General features: G+C 40.0%; 1 protein-coding gene across 1 annotated transcript; it reads left to right on the top strand.

The window, feature by feature from the left end:
- Window positions 1-490: 490 nt before the first annotated feature.
- LOC108699136 (coagulation factor XIII B chain) lies at window positions 491-16,701 on the top strand. Its single transcript, XM_018230994.2, has 8 exons — window positions 491-797; window positions 3,613-3,804; window positions 5,743-5,946; window positions 7,752-7,922; window positions 10,834-11,034; window positions 12,269-12,442; window positions 14,941-15,138; window positions 16,414-16,701. The coding sequence occupies exons 1-8, from the start codon at window positions 734-736 to the stop codon at window positions 16,500-16,502; spliced, it is 1,293 nt and encodes a 430-aa protein (XP_018086483.1). The 5' UTR covers window positions 491-733; the 3' UTR covers window positions 16,503-16,701.
- The last annotated feature ends 1,621 nt before the right edge of the window (window positions 16,702-18,322 follow it).

Genomic DNA, 18,322 nt, shown 5'->3' on the forward strand with positions numbered 1-18,322 from the left:
CCGTCCTCAGCAACTATATGTATACTCAATCAACTCAACACATCATTTGGAGATGAGTACGGACACATTGAATTTGTTTTATAAATATATATATATATGTAATTGCTACAGAAAATGTTTAATCCTTATATGAGCCCAAGATGTGACCCAACCATGCTAGTATACTATCTACAGGAAATGGATAATCAGCATATTGATCTCAGATATGCCAATGTAATCATCTTAGAAATCTTTTTAGCAATTTTCTGGCATTTGTGGTTTTAGAGAAAATTCTTTTTTTTTTTGGTTTCAAAAAAACTCGAAAATCACAACGATTCCAATTTTGATAAATGGGCCTCCCCCAGTTTCGCCTTACTGCCCCTTGTTTTATACCACTATCAGTTCCTGTGAGTACAGAGAATGTTTATTTTTGTTACAGAGGTTCATGAACTTTAAGCTTGTAAAAGTTAAGAGCTTGAAATACAAAGTTTATGTTGAGCAACATTCTGCTGATACTGCTGATGTTATTGTTCATGTGTCTACTTTCCAGAGGCTATGGGCTGATATTTGTGAAGGGACGGAATGGATATATATATATATATATATAGGAAGGAGAGCAAAGCCCTTGAATTCTGGGCATATTTTTTTGGTGGTTACGAAATTAGGGAGGTTAAAAAGGGATGAGCTGAATCTCTGGCTGAGGAAAGAGCAGGTGACTGGAAACTGACGAGAAGTAGTCACAATTTTACAGCCAATGGGTCCTGTTGGGGTTTTGCTGTTGATTCTGTGCTGTATTGCAGCTGGAGCTCAGTCATCAGGTAAGGGGTTGTCTACATTTATCTCTGCCTTTTACGCAAAACAAATTAACCATTAACGTGAGTTATAATACGTGAAAACCCTATTGAATTTGGGTCCAGCCTTCCAAATATTGTTGAATCTGAATCTCTTTATGGCGGATTTGCACTGGAATAGTCAGTCGCTGCTAGACTCCTCTCCTCCCGGACAATCACCTAAAGAACAACTTTATTATAGTTAGTTTCCTGGAATTCCAGCATAATTCTGGGTGCTGAATAGGAGCCTTTGATTCAAACTCAGGTACAATTTGGCTGTATCCATAAATACAAGTTATGGCTATGTTTATATTACATACATAGTAACATAGTAAGTAAGGTTGAAAAAAGACACACGTCCATTAAGTTCAACCTTTTTAGTTTTTTTTTTAATCTGCCTAACTGCCAGTTGATCCAGAGGAAGGCAAAAAAAAAAAAAAATGGGAAAAAATGTCTTCTTTACTCCGAAATGGCAATGGGACCAGTCCCTGGATCAACTTGTACTATGAGCTATCTCCCATATCCCTGTATTCCCTCACTTGCTAAACACCATCCAACCCCTTCTTATACCTATCTAATGTATCAGCCTGTACCACTGATTCAGGGAGACAATTCCACATCTTCACAGCTCTCACTGTAACAAACCCCTTCTTTTCTTCTAATCGGAATGGGTGACCTTGTTTATCATCTACAAGGACTCCAAGGTCCTTTTCCATAATGGATTTGCCTAGTGCAGTCCCATTAAGGTATAAGTGGATATATTTACATCCCAAGTGCATGACTTTACATTTATCAACATTGAATCTCAAACAGATTGCCAGTTTGTCAAGATCCTGTTGCAAGTGCCACATCCTGGATGGAATTAATTGGGCTGGATAATTTTGTGTCATCTGCAAACACTGATATATTACTTACAACACCCTCCCCTAAGTCATTAATGAACAATTTAAATAAAAGTGGACCCAATACCGAGCCCTGGGGGACCCCACTAAGAGCATTACTCCAAGTAGAGAATGTACCAGTAACAGTGGCGGAACTACCGGGGGAGCAGGGGGTGCGAGCGGGCCAGGGCCCGCACCCCCTCAGGGCCCCCCGGCAGTCCGTTCGCCGATGAAAATGCGGTCAAATGCGGCCGTACGGAGGGGGCGGGGCCTGGCTGCGCGTCACGCACCAGGGCCCGCCCCCCTCTAGGATCGCTTCTGACCATTAACAACCACCCTCTGTACCCGATCCTGTAGCCATGTTCCTATCCATCTGCCCAACAGACCTTAGTTTAGAAAGCAGTCGTTTGAGGGGCACAGTATCAAACGCTTTGGCAAAATACAAATACATTAGATTTACTGCCCCTCCCCCACTGTCCAGCATCTTACTTACCTCATCATAAAAAGTCATCAAATTAGCCTGACCTGACCTATTCTTCATAAAGCCATTGTAACAACGTACCGTGGTGGTCTAGTGGGAGGGGGTCGGCAGGGACGCCTGCCGGCCCCTCGGCGGGGACACCCATGCGTCCTCTTCTTCCTGAGTTGTAGCACTAAGGGCTCATAACGGCGCGCCTCTGCTCCTTTTTTAGGCACATTCACGGTGACGTGGTTACGGCAGCATGCAATGGCGCGAAGTTTGAAAAGTTTAAAAGGCGCACTTGGGCTGTAGTTCATGGCCCCTTATAGATTCCTTCTTGTAAGTTCCTGGGTGCGCTACCTGCTTCGTTTTCCTGTTTCTGATACCCTGTTTGACCCCTGCCTGCTACTGACGAACCTGACTTCTGAATCCTGACTCCTGCCTGGTAACCGACTCTGCTGTATCTGTATCCCTTTCTGATTGATCTCCTGGTTTGAACCTTGCCTGCCTGCCTGCCAGACTCAGCTTGTACTCTGCCTGCCCTGACCTGGCCTGATTTGACTACGCTTTCTGTCTATGCCTTGTACTGTGACCTTCTGCCCAAAGACTTTGCTTTACGTTCGTGCCCCTTTGCTTGTCCAGAACCCTTAGCTTGGCACCTCTCTTAATGAGACCTGGCGGCATCCGATTAGCCGAGGGCTCCTCCAGAGGTGAAAGGCGGCTGTTAAAGGCGGAAGCAAGAGCAGAGAACAGGGTGCTTAGCATTGGTTCTGGATTTAGGGTGCTGACTGTGACAGCCATGCTGATTGCTGCTCATGATGCCATTTACTAGGACAAAGTTTTGAATGTGATCCCTTAACAAGCCCACCACAGATGTCAAACTTACTGGCCTATAATTGCCAGGCTGAGATTGTGATCCCTTTTTAAATATTTGAATAACATCAGCTTTTCTCCAATCCATGGGCACCATACCAGATGAAAGTGAAACTGAGAAAATCAGAAATAGGGGCTGGTCAAAAACTAAACTAAGCTCTCTTAGAACCCGGGGGTGTATGCCATCAGGCCCTGGAGCCTTGTTTACATTAATTTTTATTTAAGCTTTGTGAATCATATCCTGAGTTAGCCACTGACTAGATTGAGCTGAGCCATTAGTGCAACAATAAAGTGAGCCTGGGAACTCAGACTCCTCTATTGTATTGAGTCAAGACAGTTGATAGTGATGTGTCTCCTGCCTTTTCTGGGTCATTCCTTTGTCCATGAACTGTTTATCTCCACCTTGTGGGAGCCCTATGTGTATTTTAGTACATTGCACAAATATAGAGGAAAATGTAGTTGCTTAAATAAATTGTTGCCTCCATCGGTGGACTTTGCATTGTGCCTTATGTCAGTAAATTACCCCCCACAGGCTCCAACATTCCTGTCCACATTTTTTTTTCAAAAAATAAATTTTTTTTGTTTCTAGAAAAAACCTGCGAAAAGCCCAAGCTGCAACATGGAAGAGTTCCTTTTTGGTATTGGTCGGACCGTCCTATAAATACAGCCATTACTTATCACTGTTATATAGATTACATTCCGGTGAATAAAGTGGAAGACAGCAGTTATGGCACAGCCACATGTACTGAAAATGGCTGGGACCCTGAACCAAAGTGTTTGAGTAAGTAATACCCTCCCTTGCTGCATTTTTTTAGTTTGGAGGGGGAAGATTTATATATAAAAAACTGCCACACTCCCAAGATGTCCGACATGTACTGTTAAACCCCAGATATAGCTAATTTTGGCTATATGTTGGGGCAACATGCTATATGGCCATGAAAAAAAGAGAAAATAGGAGAACCCCCAAAATAGAGCTATGCCAAACCAAGGTTTATAAAAATGTAAAAAAAAGCTTTTTAGTTTCAGTTATTTCTAAAAAAAAAATGAATAATCAATTATCAGAAAAAAACAGGGATAGTTGTGAACTCATAGGGGCAAATTCACTATGCGCCGAAGCGCCTAACGCTAGCGTCAATTCGCTAGCGTTGGGCATTTTCGTTACTTTGCAAATTCCCTAACGGATGCTGGCGTAAATTCGCTAGTGTTACTTCGCACCCTTACGTCTGGCGAATTTGCGCAACGGACGTAACTACGCAAATTCACTAACGCGCGCATTGTTCTGAACGCTACCTTTTACGCTAGACTTCCTTCGCCACCTCAGACCAGACGAAGAGCAATAGAGTAGATAGGGATTGCTTCAAAAAGTTCAAATTTTTTCTAAGTCCCAAAAAACGCTGGCGTATTTTCTATATTATGGGTGATAGGCTGAAAAAGATCTAAAAATTTTTTGGGGCTCCCCTCCTTCCCCCCTACATTTCCTAACTCAAGGCACCTTAACTATACAGTGGGCACATGTGTAGGGCAAAATAAAAATTGTATTTGATGTTTTGAAGGTTTCCCAGGCATTTGTAGTGATTCTACGTGTTCCTCCATTGAAATTTGAATTTGGCGCCGTATGCAAATTAACCATCGCTAGCATAACTTCGCTTTGCTTAGCGAATCAACGCTAGCGCAACTTCGCAACCTTACGCTACCCCTGAGCGCAACTTCCAATTTTAGTGAATTTGCGGAGCGCAAAATACGCCTGGTGAAGTGCGGCGAAGAGCGGCGAAGTTACGCCTGGCGCAACTACGAATCTTAGTGAATGTCCCACAAAGTCTCTCCAAATCTGCAAATCGGTCCCTATGTACAACCCAAATGTCCAGTATGGTAACATTTGATTAAAATTTGTACTAGATGCCCAGGTTCATGCTGACCAATTTGGAGATTTGAAGGGACTGTGATTGGGACACTGAACCCCATTTGATCTATTATACATTATAGAGTTCACAACAATCCTTGTTTTTTTCTGAAAAGGTTGGTTTTTGCTCATTTATAAAGCTTGGTTTGACATTGCTCTATGTTTGGGGTAGATCTGCCTAGGCCTGTTTATACATTCCCTTCCACTATGCCACATCTCCAAGAAACAATCATTTATGCTCATTTGGATGCTACAGGTTCTTCACCATTAACTTAATGGTCACACTTTCTTGGTGCAATAAGAAATAAAGCAATACACACAGCAGTAAACCTTAAAAGATATTAATCTCTGGAATTTTCAAGGAGGGCTTCTCCCCAAACAGTTTTGGATGTCATGGGGCATGACCATGCTCACTGGTATTTATCCCCGAATCTGAGGTTTGACAACAATTTAAAGTTTGACCAGCCACATCTTATTTCATTCATCTCCAACAAATATGTGTATGTATATAATTATTTAAAATAGCTCCACCAAGAAATTACTACAGAAAAAATTAAAAATGTCCACACTGAACATAGACATGATAGAGACGACTGTCCAATCCCTTATAGTTGACTGGTCCTACTGATCAGGAATTTGTTTGAATGTCAGAACAAAGGTTCTGAAAAAAAAGCCTCACTATCTATCAAGCTTTGGGTTGTTGAGCTCTTGTTGGAAGAAATGAAAATCAAATTATTTTATAAAATGCAGAAGCGTTGAGAATTCCATTAATAGCTCACGAGCCTTTGAATATTTCTATATGTTTCTTCTCTACCTCAGAGCCGTGCGCTATTTCCAACAAAGTCATGGAAGAAAACAGTATCAGATTGGTCTTTGAATACTTGTGGTGGTTCACTCCCAAAATAAAACATGGAGACAGCACTTCGTTTAAGTGTTTACATGGATATGGAATATCTAACTCAAGCCTGTTGGATGTGAAGTGCAATGATGGCGTTATCCATTACCCTAAATGCACCAAACTAGGTAAATGCAAACATTTGGTGAATGTGAAAAGAGTTATATGTTGATGGAGCCTGGATAACTAGACATTTTCCTTTCATGCCTGGCAGTCTATGTATCACAAATCAAATATTTGTTCACCTTTAAATTAACTTTTAGTATGATGTGAAGAGTGATATTCTGAGACAATATGCATTTGGTTTTCATTTTTTTTTTAGTTATTTAGCTTTTTATTCAGCAGCTCTCTAGTTTGCAGATTCAGTAATCTGGTTGCTAGGGTCCAATTTACCAGGGATGCACCAGAGCTACTACTTTGGATTCAGTCAAATCCCTTCATCATTTGTGAAATATTTGTCGAATACCGAACCAAATCCGAACCATTATTTGCATCTACAAATCAAGGCTAAGGAGGGTAAAAGAGAACCACATGCTCAGCTCACTGCAAAAAATGGTTTTATTTCTTTGTCTTGTAACAAAAAGTCACATGATTTTAAGGATTTGGTTCGGCCAGGCACAAAGATTCTGCCAAATCTGAAACCTGCCGAAAAAGGCCAAATTCTGGCTGAATATCAACCTGGATTCAATGCATACTTACGAATTACCTTACAATAATTTGTAAAGGAGACTGGAATATGAATAGGAGAGGACCTGAATAGAAAGAAGAGTAATAAAAAGTAGCAATAACAATATTGTGTAGCCTTACAGAGCACTTGTTATTAGATGGGGTCAGTGACCCCCATTTGAAGGCTGGAAAGAGTCAGAAGAAGAAGGCAAATTATTCAAAAACTAAAAAAAAGATGAAGGCCAAATGAAAAGTTTCTTAGTATTAGTCATTCTATAGCATACTTAGGGGCAGATTTATCAAAGGTCGAGGTGACGTTTCAAAGTGAAAAACTTAGAATTTCAAGCTTTTTTTTGTGTACTTCTACTAAGGAATAGTCATACTTTGATTCGAATTTGAAAAAACTTCGAAGTTCGAAGGTCAAATTCTTTTGATGTACTGTCTCTTTAAAACTTCTACCATTCACCACCTAAAATCTGCTGAAGTGCTGTTTTAGCCTATGGGGGACCTCCTACAACCAGTATGGAGGCAATTGGGGGAGTTTGGGAGGTTGAAGTTAAAAAAACTTTGAATCGAAGTACGATCGTACGATTCGAAGTAGGCCGAATTCGGGCCACTTCGACCCCAAAAAAACTTCGACCTCCATTCGTCTTTTTGAATTCGAAGTTCGAAGTGTTTTTAACTTCGACCTTTGATAAATATGCCCCTTAATGTTGAGCCACCCCTTCAGTACAACTGCATTAAAAGGGTGGATTTGCTAAAAATGTTTTAAATCGATTAAAAAAAAAAATGTTGGCGTCTGCAAATTTTTTCAAAGGTTTGCACATTTTTCGGAGAAGCGAAATCAGACACATTCGCTCATCACTATTAAAATGGTAACATTTGTTAGCAATTTGAAATGTTCCAAACTTTCACATTTTGACCAAAATATCACCAAAGTGAATTTGCCGGCTCCGACTTTGGGAAGTCCTCAATGTACAAGGAAAAATTGCCTCTGACAAATTGAGCTAAGAAATCATTGATATTTTCCTAAATGTTGATGATTTAGCTGAAAGGAATTTGGGATCTCAATGGCATTTTGCTGCTGTGATTACATTTCAATTGCAGCATTTTGACATTCCAATTTTGAAACTCTATATAAAAAAGTAATTTCAACCTCCTCATTGTTCAGATGTCCTTCAAGCCCCAGTTTCCTTCATCAGCTGACATCTGACATTAGATGCTGAACCACATATGAAACTAAATATGTTTTACATTTCTGTTTTAGTTGGCTGTCGGCCTCCACCAAAAGTGCCACATGGAGAAACAGAGCAATATTACCGGTGCTATGAACATAACTCGGCTGTGACATATAAGTGCCACCAAAACTATACCCTTGTAGGGGAGAAACAAATTTCATGTAGAAATGGGCAATGGGAAGAACCTCCAGTCTGTAAAGGTACATTTGGATACATATTTGAGCTTGTTAATTTGTGTTTGGATTCAGTTTAGGCAAAACTTTGGTGGATGATTCTGTAGTCCTCCAAATCCAAAATATTATATAAAGTTACTGATGTCATGCAGCATTCTGCACGAATCATCAATCTATTGCCTCCAATCTCTTTAAAATGTCTCTGTTCATTCCTAGAAGTTAAAGGTTATAGTTTATTTGCAGGCAGAAAAGACAGCAAAAAAAATGTAAAATCTCAAAAAAATTCAGTCAACTAAAGCTTTGGACCCCTGGCATTGAGCTTTTGATATTTAGACTTAGAATCCCATTTTACTTATTCACAGGACAAAAGGCCAAGATTTTGTTGACAAAACCATACTAAATATCTAGTATAGGTAATTCTAAAACAAGTGGACTTGCTGAGTAATCATTGAAGATGTTTCACTACTCATCCGAGCAGCTTCTTCAGTTCAACTGACTGGTGTGGGAAGAAACATACCGTATGGAGAAACATAGTAGATGAAACATAGTCATTACATATGTAGCTGGAGTGTCAGGAGGATTTTCAACAAACACCACATTCCTGTGTTTTTCAAAACTAGCAACACTCTAAAACAGAACCTGGTACACCTAAAGGATACAACGCCTGAAGAAAAACAAAGCAATGTGGTATATGTAGTCCAGTGTAGCGAGGAGTGCACAGATCTATATATTGGGGAGACAAAACAACTGCTCACTGTAATAAAATCCTACCCTGGTGGGGTTTGTGGGGGTCGGCGGGGACGCCCGCCGCACTCCAAGCAGGTACGCCTGCCTCTACAGTGTGCTGCGCCGGGTCTCCTAGGGCGCGCGGCGCGCTTCCTTGAGTCTTAAAGGCGCAGGTGAGCTGACGTATGATGTCAGCGTACAATGGCGCGAAATTTAAAAGTACTTAAAGGTACATTTTCTTTTTACACATTGCCCATTATAGGAGTTTGTTCCTGGTGCTTTCTGAGCTTTTGCTAATCCTGTTTTGAACCTGTTTGATTCCTGTTGTGACCCCTGCCTGGCTTTTGACTATTCTGACCTCTGGATCCTGACCCTTGCCTGAATTCCGACTACCTTTTCTTCTTAACCCCTCTGATCTACCTCCTGGTTTGACCCTTGCCTGTCTGACTAAGTTTATTCTTTGCCTGCTTCGACCAGGCCTGATCTGACTACTCTATTGCCTAACGCTTTGTACTACGACCTTCTGCCCAAAGACTTTGCTTTACAGTCGTGCCCCTCTGCCTATCCAAAACCTATAGCCTTGCACCTCTCGTTTAAGTCCTGGTGGCATCCAAGTAGCTGAGGGCTCCTCTCCTCTCTACAGGTGAAGCACGAGCCAAGACCAGGGTGCTTGGCATTTGTTCTGGTGTTGGGTGCCGAACGTTACACTCACCAATCGAATGGCTCAGCATAGGAGGGTGAACTCTACAGGACTGTCTTTCTACATCTAAAAGACAAGGCATACTCTTTTATATAACAATGTCCAAATCTTGGATAAAGAAGAACACTGGTTTGAAAAAGACGTGAAAGAGGCGATTTATGTCAAGGTGGAGAAACCAACCCTGAACAGAGGTGGGGGCCTTCGACACCACTTGTCTGCTACATACAATGCTGTTCTAACATCTGTACCCGGCTGTTTCAGAACACTTCACACATCCATTCATGCAACTCTCACAAATAACACCTCTTTCTAGGAGTTGCATGAGACATTACCTATCACAGTAACTACACAGAATCTACACCTCAGTGCATTTTCAGATGTCACCTCTTTGAAGAGTCACACTGTTCCATTGTGATTGGATTAGTGGAAGAGTTTATATGACGAGAACTCCCCACACCAGTCAGTTGTACTGAAGAAGCTGCTCGGATGAGTAGTGAAACATCTTCATTGATTACTCAGCAAGTCCAGTTGTTTTAAAATTACCTATACTAGATATACCATGACCTGGATGAATTAAAATCTTCATAGTCAAAACATACAAATGATTTAATTGTAGCCATTGACAAGCCCATTCTTTAACAAACATACTTGCAACTTCTGATTCTACATATTGCTAAGCCTTGTGTTTCTGGGAAAGAATAAATAGAAGAATGACTGAAGAGAAAGATAAGAATATATGAAAATACATGTCTAGTAGTGATGGGCGAATTTCTCCCGTTTCACTTCGCCGAAACGGCAAAAAAATTTTGAAATCTGAAAGTTCACGAAAAAAATTGTGAAATTCGAATGCTTTCCCGAAAAGCAAACGTTTTCACACAAAAAAATCGAGCAATTCGAATGTTTTCACAAAAAAATCGAGCAATTCGAATGTTTTCACAAAAAAATTGAGCAATTCTAACGTTTTCACTTAAAAATCTAGCGATTCGAATGTTTTCACTATAAAATCGAGCAATTCGAATGTTTCACTAAAATCGAGCAATTAGAACTTTTTCACTAAAAAATTAAGCAATTCGAAAGTTTTCACTATAAAATTGAGCAATTTGAACGTTTTAACTATAGAATCAAGCAATTCCAAAGTTTTCATGAAAAAAACTTCAAAATCGGAAATTGACGCTGGTGAATTTCCACTGGTGAATTTTCGCAGGAAATTCGCAAATTTATTCCCCGGCGGCAAAACATGGAAAGTTGCTGCAAATTCGTGCCAGGCAAATTTATTCGCCATCACTAATCTATAGACACAAAATCAATCGGCCTTCTGTTTGCGGGGATCATTGGCCCTCGTCACAAGGTGATATTTAGTAATTCAAAGGCAGAAAACACAGGGAGAATAATTCAGAAAATGAAAAAAAATATCACCAACTGTTAAGGGGATGAAAAGAATTCCATAAGTAACATACCTGCACCATCAGAGATGCATTAGCACTAGAGTATGTCTGTTTTATTTTACCTTAGGGCCGTGCACTCTTTCCGAGGAAGTCATGGAAGCAAATGGTATCAGATTAGACAAACCTTTGTGGTGGAGATGTTCCCCAGTAAAGCATGGATATATTGTTTCATTTAATTGTGCAAAGGCGTATGAAATATCTAATTCAAGTCTGCTGAGAACAAAGTGCAATGATGGAGTTGTCTCTTACCCTAAGTGCCTCAAACAACGTAAGTACTAATTTGGTACATGGAAAAAGGGGAGTCAAGATGTGAATTTTTCAATATTTAATTCTAGAGTCCACATATTTGTGTCATATTGGGGTAATAGGAGTAGGAAACCACTGATATTGGCAGGAAGATCAAGAAACAACTCAGCCTTACACTCTAATATTCCTGTACACAAGCAGCACAGCAAAGCTTTTAGTAGCACAGAGAATGGCTACCAGAAACAGTGTGGGATTGAGCCTCCTAAAACCTACAAGAGAACCTGACATTAAAGGCCCACAGTAAAATTGTCCTTATCTGGTGTCTATTAGAACTGGGCCCACCTAGAGATCTTCTGGTGCTCTGGCAGGCCGGTCTGACTCTGACTGGGAAGGACATGGGGCTCTAGCATAAAGGGTATGTTTATATTGAGGTCTGGAAAATGGGGTAAACAGAAAGAAGAGGTACATGCCCAGCACATGCACGTGCCTCCTCTGCCTACAGTTTCAGCCCTGTCACTGTCTATATGAGTGGAGGTTTGCTAATGTTCCTGAATATAAACTCTCCACGCATAATTCATTTATTTTCTATATGTTTCTTGTCTTGAGGAAACTTCGGGCGTTTTCCAGATGCCATCCCTCTGGCGATTTACACTCTAGCCGGTGGGGAGGCAGTTTCGGGGGGATTAGTCACCGAAGAAGAAGCGATTTGTCACTGGGCGACTAATGTCCCCAAGTAGCTTTCTGTGCTCCTGCCCTTAAAGGAGAAGGAAAGCTACAGAGGCATTTTATTGGCAATAGATTAGCTGCAATAGTGCAAGCTAGAAAGCTATATTTATTCTGTAGAATGTTTTACCATACCTGAGTAAAAAGCTCTAGAAACTCTCTGTTTGTTTAGGATAGGAGCTGCAGTATTAATGTGGTGTGACATCACTTCCTGCCTGAGTCTCTCCCTGCTCTGGGCTCAGATTACAGTAGAGAAGGGAGGGGGGGGGAAGAGGAGCAAACTGAGCATGCTCTTGCCCAGGGCAATGAGGTTAAAGATGAAGGCAGGAAGTCTGATACAGAAGCCCATGAGTACACAATAGAAGGAAAGAAATGCAGTGTTTCTTTTGACAGGGGACTCAGAGCAGCACTACTTTGGGGGTTTACTGGTATATTTAGATGGACCTTTCTGATAAGGCTTACTTTTTAGTTTTAACCTTTCCTTCTCCTTTAAACCTGTTCCATATTGATAAATTAACACTATTTCTTCATAGAGAGCTGTGGGTCTCCGCCAGTAGTGCCACATGCAAAAACAGTACAAGGCCAAATGGAATCATATGAACACGGCTCGGTGGTGAGATATGTGTGTGCAAGATATTATAAATTGGAAGGAAAAGAAAATGTTACGTGTAGAAATGGAACATGGGATGACCCACCAGCCTGCAGAGGTACATGCACAACTTTAATTCCCCTTCTATTACAAAGAGTAAATATTGCCTTGACATGACCTGAGCTCTAACTACACGGGGGCTTTATTTAATCACAGACAACAGTAAACAGTTTCAAGAATATGAAAGTTGATACGCTCCCTGTATTTTCCCCGTGTTCCCTCCTCTGGTCACAATTGTTTATTGCATCCAATCAATGGCACTTGATTTTAAAGTTTTATAGCTGGTAAAAGTAGTTACTTGTTTTTTGTTTTCCGTTTCAGATCCATTTAAAATAAGTAAAATAAGTGAATGTCTAGAGTGATATTCTAAGTGCTTTTGTAATTTACATTCATAATTTATTTATTATTTTGTTCCAACAGCGCCACCTGCCGGTCAGTTTCCCACCAGTCTGACCACCAAGTAGTCAAGGAAGTTGTCAGGAGAAAGAAAGAGGCTGATGTTCTTCTGCTTAGGAATAAAATAAGAAACCTTTCTCACACCTTTCCTAAGCAGAAGAACATCAGAGCAGCCTCTTTCTTTCTTTCAACTTCCTTGACTACTTGGTGGTCTGAATGGTCAGAAACTGACCAGCTGGTGGCGCTGTTGTAACAAAATTAATTTACATCAGCAGTACATGTATCCCTTAATATCCTGGAATTAAAAAAAAAGAAATAATGAATAAAAATTAGAAAAGTGCTTAGAATAGCACTCTCTTCATTTTTACATTCACTTATTTGTTTCTTTATCTTTCAAGTGCCAATATAATGAATTGTGTAACAACAGTGCCAGCTGGTGCTCAGCTGTTTCAATTTTAAAGTTTAAGAGACAGAAATTCAGAAGGAAAACTGAGAGAGGGTTCTGATGTTGCTTTGCTCAGGCAAGAGATAAGAAGCCTCAAATGTCCTTTCTCATCAACATAAGAACACTTCTCTATTTTCTTCTGCAGGTATATCTATTTGACTCTGAAATAATAGGAAATGACCAAATCTATTTTTATTACAAAATTAATTTTATTGGTTCTGAAACTGAAAAAAATGGATAAAAGTGTAAATTACAAAAGGGCCTAGGAAAGCACCCTGAGCAATTTTATATAATTTTTTGTTAAGGTTTGCTTTATTCTTTATTAACTCAGTTGACAGGCAACAAGCCACCAATAACCATTCCCCTTCAATTCCAATGGAAAACATCCCAGACAGTTTCGCAAGTGCCAAATCGCCTGATTCATGGCCTGAATTACAATCTATTTATTTATCAAAGTCCGAATCCAGGACTCGGTTCGGGATTCGGATTCAGCCTTTTTCAGCAGGATTTGGATTCAGCCGAATCCTTCTGCCCGGCCGAACCGAATCCAAATCCTAATTTGCATATGCAAATTAGGGGCGGGGAGGGAAATCGTGTGACTTTTCATCACAAAACAAGGAAGTAAAATATTTCTCCCCTTCCCACCCCTAATTTGCATTTGCTAATTAGGGTTCGGATTCGGTTCGGCCTAATCTTTCACAAAGGTTTCGGAGGTTCGGCCGAATCCAAAATAGTGGATTCGGTGCATCCCTACTAAAAAGTCCAACCAAACTAGAATCCACAATTGGACCTCATTTATTAATAAAAAATCCCAATTTAATTGGATCGGGACAAACACAAAAAAAATTGAGTGAAAATCCGAATTGTGCTTTTTTTCGAATTGTGAGTTTTTTCCCAAATCGCAAGATTTTTGGATCACTGAATTTTTTGGATTTACCACAAGATTTAGTTTGTGTTATTCCACCTACAAAGACATCCAAACAGCCCCCCATAGTGACAATCCACTGCATTTTACAACATTCCTTCTGGCATTTACAAAAATCTACAGATTGCCAGTCCAGGCCTGATTACCACCGATATCAACGGGGAAAAACTTTGGGCATTTTAAACTCTAGGACATCAAATCTCTAGGGCGTCAGCATTCCTTTTTACTCAAACAACCCTACTTGTTGGGTTTCTACCAACAAGTGATCATGACATGCAATTATATAACATTGTGTTATCAATGTGTTATGACCAGTAGTGATGGGCGAATTTATTCGCCAGGCGCGAATTCGTGGCAAATTTGCGCGATTCGCCGCCAGCGAATAAATTTGCGAAACGCCCGCGAAAATTCGCATCAAAAATGGACGCCGGCGTCAAAAACGGGCGCCGGCTCCATTTCGCGAATTTTTCGCCGTTTCGCGAATTTTGCGCAAAATCGCCCATCACTAATGACCAGGGCTTTTACAAGATCAGATAGATAAGCCATGGATTTCACTGCTCCGGGGTAGCACCGGGCTGGTAAAATTAGCTCTAGACCTTTTCCAGTTTTATCCTTTGTTGGGTTTTATTTGCCTTTCAAGAAGGAGCCAGCTGTTTTTGAATGCTTATATAAATATTAAAATATTTTGATATGGGATTTTTTTTAGGCAGTCATAAGTAAACAGGCATTGTTTTTAGAATTGTACGCTGTGAATTTAATCATAAAATATAATGTTTTGATTTCATGTCAGAACCCTGCATGATCACCGGCAAAGACATGGACAAAAACAATATCAACCGGATATGGCCAACGCCTTTTAAACAATACGTTAATGATGGAGAATTTGTTTTATTTTTTTGCTTAGAAGGATATGATATATCTAATAAAGATCTACTTCTTGTATGGTGTGAGCAAGGTACAATGGAGTATCCCAAATGCACTGAAATGGGTGAGTCATAATTGGTACAGGACGTCTCTAGACTTATACCCCTTATTAACTTTATTTAGGAATAAAGTCATCAAAGCTTGAGACAAATGAACAACCCCCACTTATCTTATTGTTTTCCCAACGTGTTCGCACCATGTCTAGTAACTCATAACTACCAGTCAGATATCTGGACCATATTTATTCATTAAAAAGTAATTAAACGGAAGTCCATTGTTGACAGTACTTGCTGGTGCTACTTTCATGAAACAGGTTTTCCAGAAATGGCGATTTTCTCGAGAGGACAACATTGACCTTTAGGGAACAGAGACACAGGACCATTACATTCAAGGGTTTTGTGCTGACTAGTAAAAAATAACTTAAAGGGATCCTGTCATCGGAAAACATGTTTTTTTCAAAACACATCAGTTAATAGTGCTGCTCCAGCAGAATTCTGCACTGAAATCCATTTCTCAAAAGAGCAAACAGATTTTTTTATATTCAATTTTGAAATCTGACATGGGGCTAGACATTTTGTCAATTTCCCAGCTGCCCCCAGTCATGTGACTTGTGCCTGCACTTTAGGAGAGAAATGCTTTCTGGCACGCTGCTGTTTTTCCTTCTCAATATAACTGAATGTGTCTCAGTGAGACATGGGATTTTACTATTGAGTGCTGTTCTTAGATCTACCAGGCAACTGTTATCTTGTGTTAGGGAGCTGTTATCTGGTTACCTTCCCATTGTTTCTTTGTTTGGCTGCTGGGGGGGGGGAAAGGGAGGGGGTGATATCACTCCAACTTGCAGTACAGCAGTAAAGAGAGATTGAAGTTTATCAGAGCACAAGTCACATGACTTGGGGCAGCTGGGAAATTGACAATATGTCTAGCCCCATGTCAGATTTCAAAATTGAATATAAAAAAATCTGTTTGCTCTTTTGAGAAATGGATTTCAGTGCAGAATTCTGCTGGAGCAGCTCTATTAACTGATTCATTTTGAAAAAAAAAAATTTTTCCCCATGACAGTATCCCTTTAATGGAATAAATTAACTAATAAAGGGTCAGATTCAATTCTACCAAAACAACGTAAACTGATTCATTTTGAAAAAAAATTTTTTATGTCCTCATTTATATCCATATTTCACCATAAATGTCAGTAGAGACAAACCACAAGGTATATGTCTTCGCATCAAACTGAATCTGCTCTGTAGACGCAGTGACCCCTACTAACTATGCAATTTAGGACTGATGTAGTAAATCAGTCCCATGACTATTAACAGCAATTTCTTTTTAATTCTTCTAGAGGAAGGAACAACTCAATTGCCCTACGACTGGAACATGTTAGAAAACCTCGTAAAAGAAAAGATGAAAACACAGAAGTCATACAGCTAATGGGTTTATTGGGATCCTTGTATTTGCTGTTGTACAGTTGATTTCTAAAATTGATTTCCCCTTCCCTTTTGCAATCAAAAATAAACCCATAAACTGCACTGGTGATGATGATGATGGTGATGATGGTGATGATGATGATGATGATGATGATATGCTTCTCCTCCGCTTTCTGCCTTAAATAAACTCTCTACAGATATTGTATTATGTGTGATTTTTTAATACATTTATTCTTTTTCTCAGTAGTACATTATTTGCCCCTAGAAACTCCTAAAACAATTTCTGAACATGCACTAGAATTTGTTATGGCAGTAGAAAAAGTGTCAGTTTGCATGAAATGCATAAGGCTCTTGTGGCATTGGCTCACGCTATAATAAAGTATTTATCCTTTTATAACCCCCAGCCTATGTTGGAGTTTGGCGAGGGCCTGTGGATTTCTTCACATTTTAGCCAGTCTTCCATACGATGGAATGTTTATTACAGGATTCCTTGAGCAGCATCTCAAATTCCACATATTTATAGGAATATATTGGTACTTAAAGGACCAGTACCATCAATCAAATGAAATTGTTTTAAAGTAATAAAAATATAATGCAGTGTTGCCCTGCACTAGTAAAACTGCTGTGTTGCTTCAGTAACACTACTATAGTTTATATAAACAAGCTGCTGTGTAGCCATGGGGGCAGCCATTCAAGCACAGGATACACAGTAGATAACAGATAGGTACTACTATAGTTTATATAAACAAGCTGCTGTGTAGCCATGGGGGCAGCCATTCAAGCACAGGATACACAGTAGATAACAGATAAGTACTACTATAGCTTATATAAACAAGCTGCTGTGTAGCCATGGGGGCAGCCATTCAAGCACAGGATACACAGTAGATAACAGATAGGTACTACTATAGTTTATATAAACAAGCTGCTGTGTAGCCATGGGGGCAGCCATTCAAGCACAGGATACACAGTAGATAACAGATAAGTACTACTATAGCTTATATAAACAAGCTGCTGTGTAGCCATGGGGGCAGCCATTCAAGCACAGGATACACAGTAGATAACAGATAAGTACTACTATAGTTTATATAAACAAGCTGCTGTGTAGCCATGGGGGCAGCCATTCAAGCACAGGATACACAGTAGATAACAGATAAGTACTACTATAGTTTATATAAACAAGCTGCTGTGTAGCAATGGGGGCACCCATTCAAGCACAGGATACACAGTAGATAACAGATAAGTACTACTGTAGTTTATATAAATAAGCTACTGTGAAGCCATGGGGGCAGCCATTCAAGCACAGGATACACAGTAGATAACAGATAAGTACTACTATAGTTTATATAAACAAGCTGCTGTGTAGCCATGGGGGCAGCCATTCAAGCACAGGATACACAGTAGATAACAGATAAGTACTACTATAGTTTATATAAACAAGCTGCTGTGTAGCAATGGGGGCACCCATTCAAGCACAGGATACACAGTAGATAACAGATAAGTACTACTATAGTTTATATATACAAGCTGCTGTGTAGCCATGGGGGCAGCCATTGAAGCACAGGATACACAGTAGATAACAGATAAGTACTACTATAGTTTATATAAACAATCTGCTGTGTAGCCATGGGGGCAGCCATTCAAGCACAGGATACACAGTAGATAACAGATAAGTACTACTATAGTTTATATAAACAAGCTGCTGTGTAGCCATGGGGGCAGCCATTCAAGCACAGGATACACAGTAGATAACAGATAAGTACTACTATAGTTTATATAAACAAGCTGCTGTGTAGCAATGGGGGCACCCATTCAAGCACAGGATAC

The sequence above is a fragment of the Xenopus laevis genome, chromosome 8L (genome assembly GCF_017654675.1).
Source record: "Xenopus laevis strain J_2021 chromosome 8L, Xenopus_laevis_v10.1, whole genome shotgun sequence".
Taxonomy (NCBI): domain Eukaryota; kingdom Metazoa; phylum Chordata; class Amphibia; order Anura; family Pipidae; genus Xenopus; species Xenopus laevis.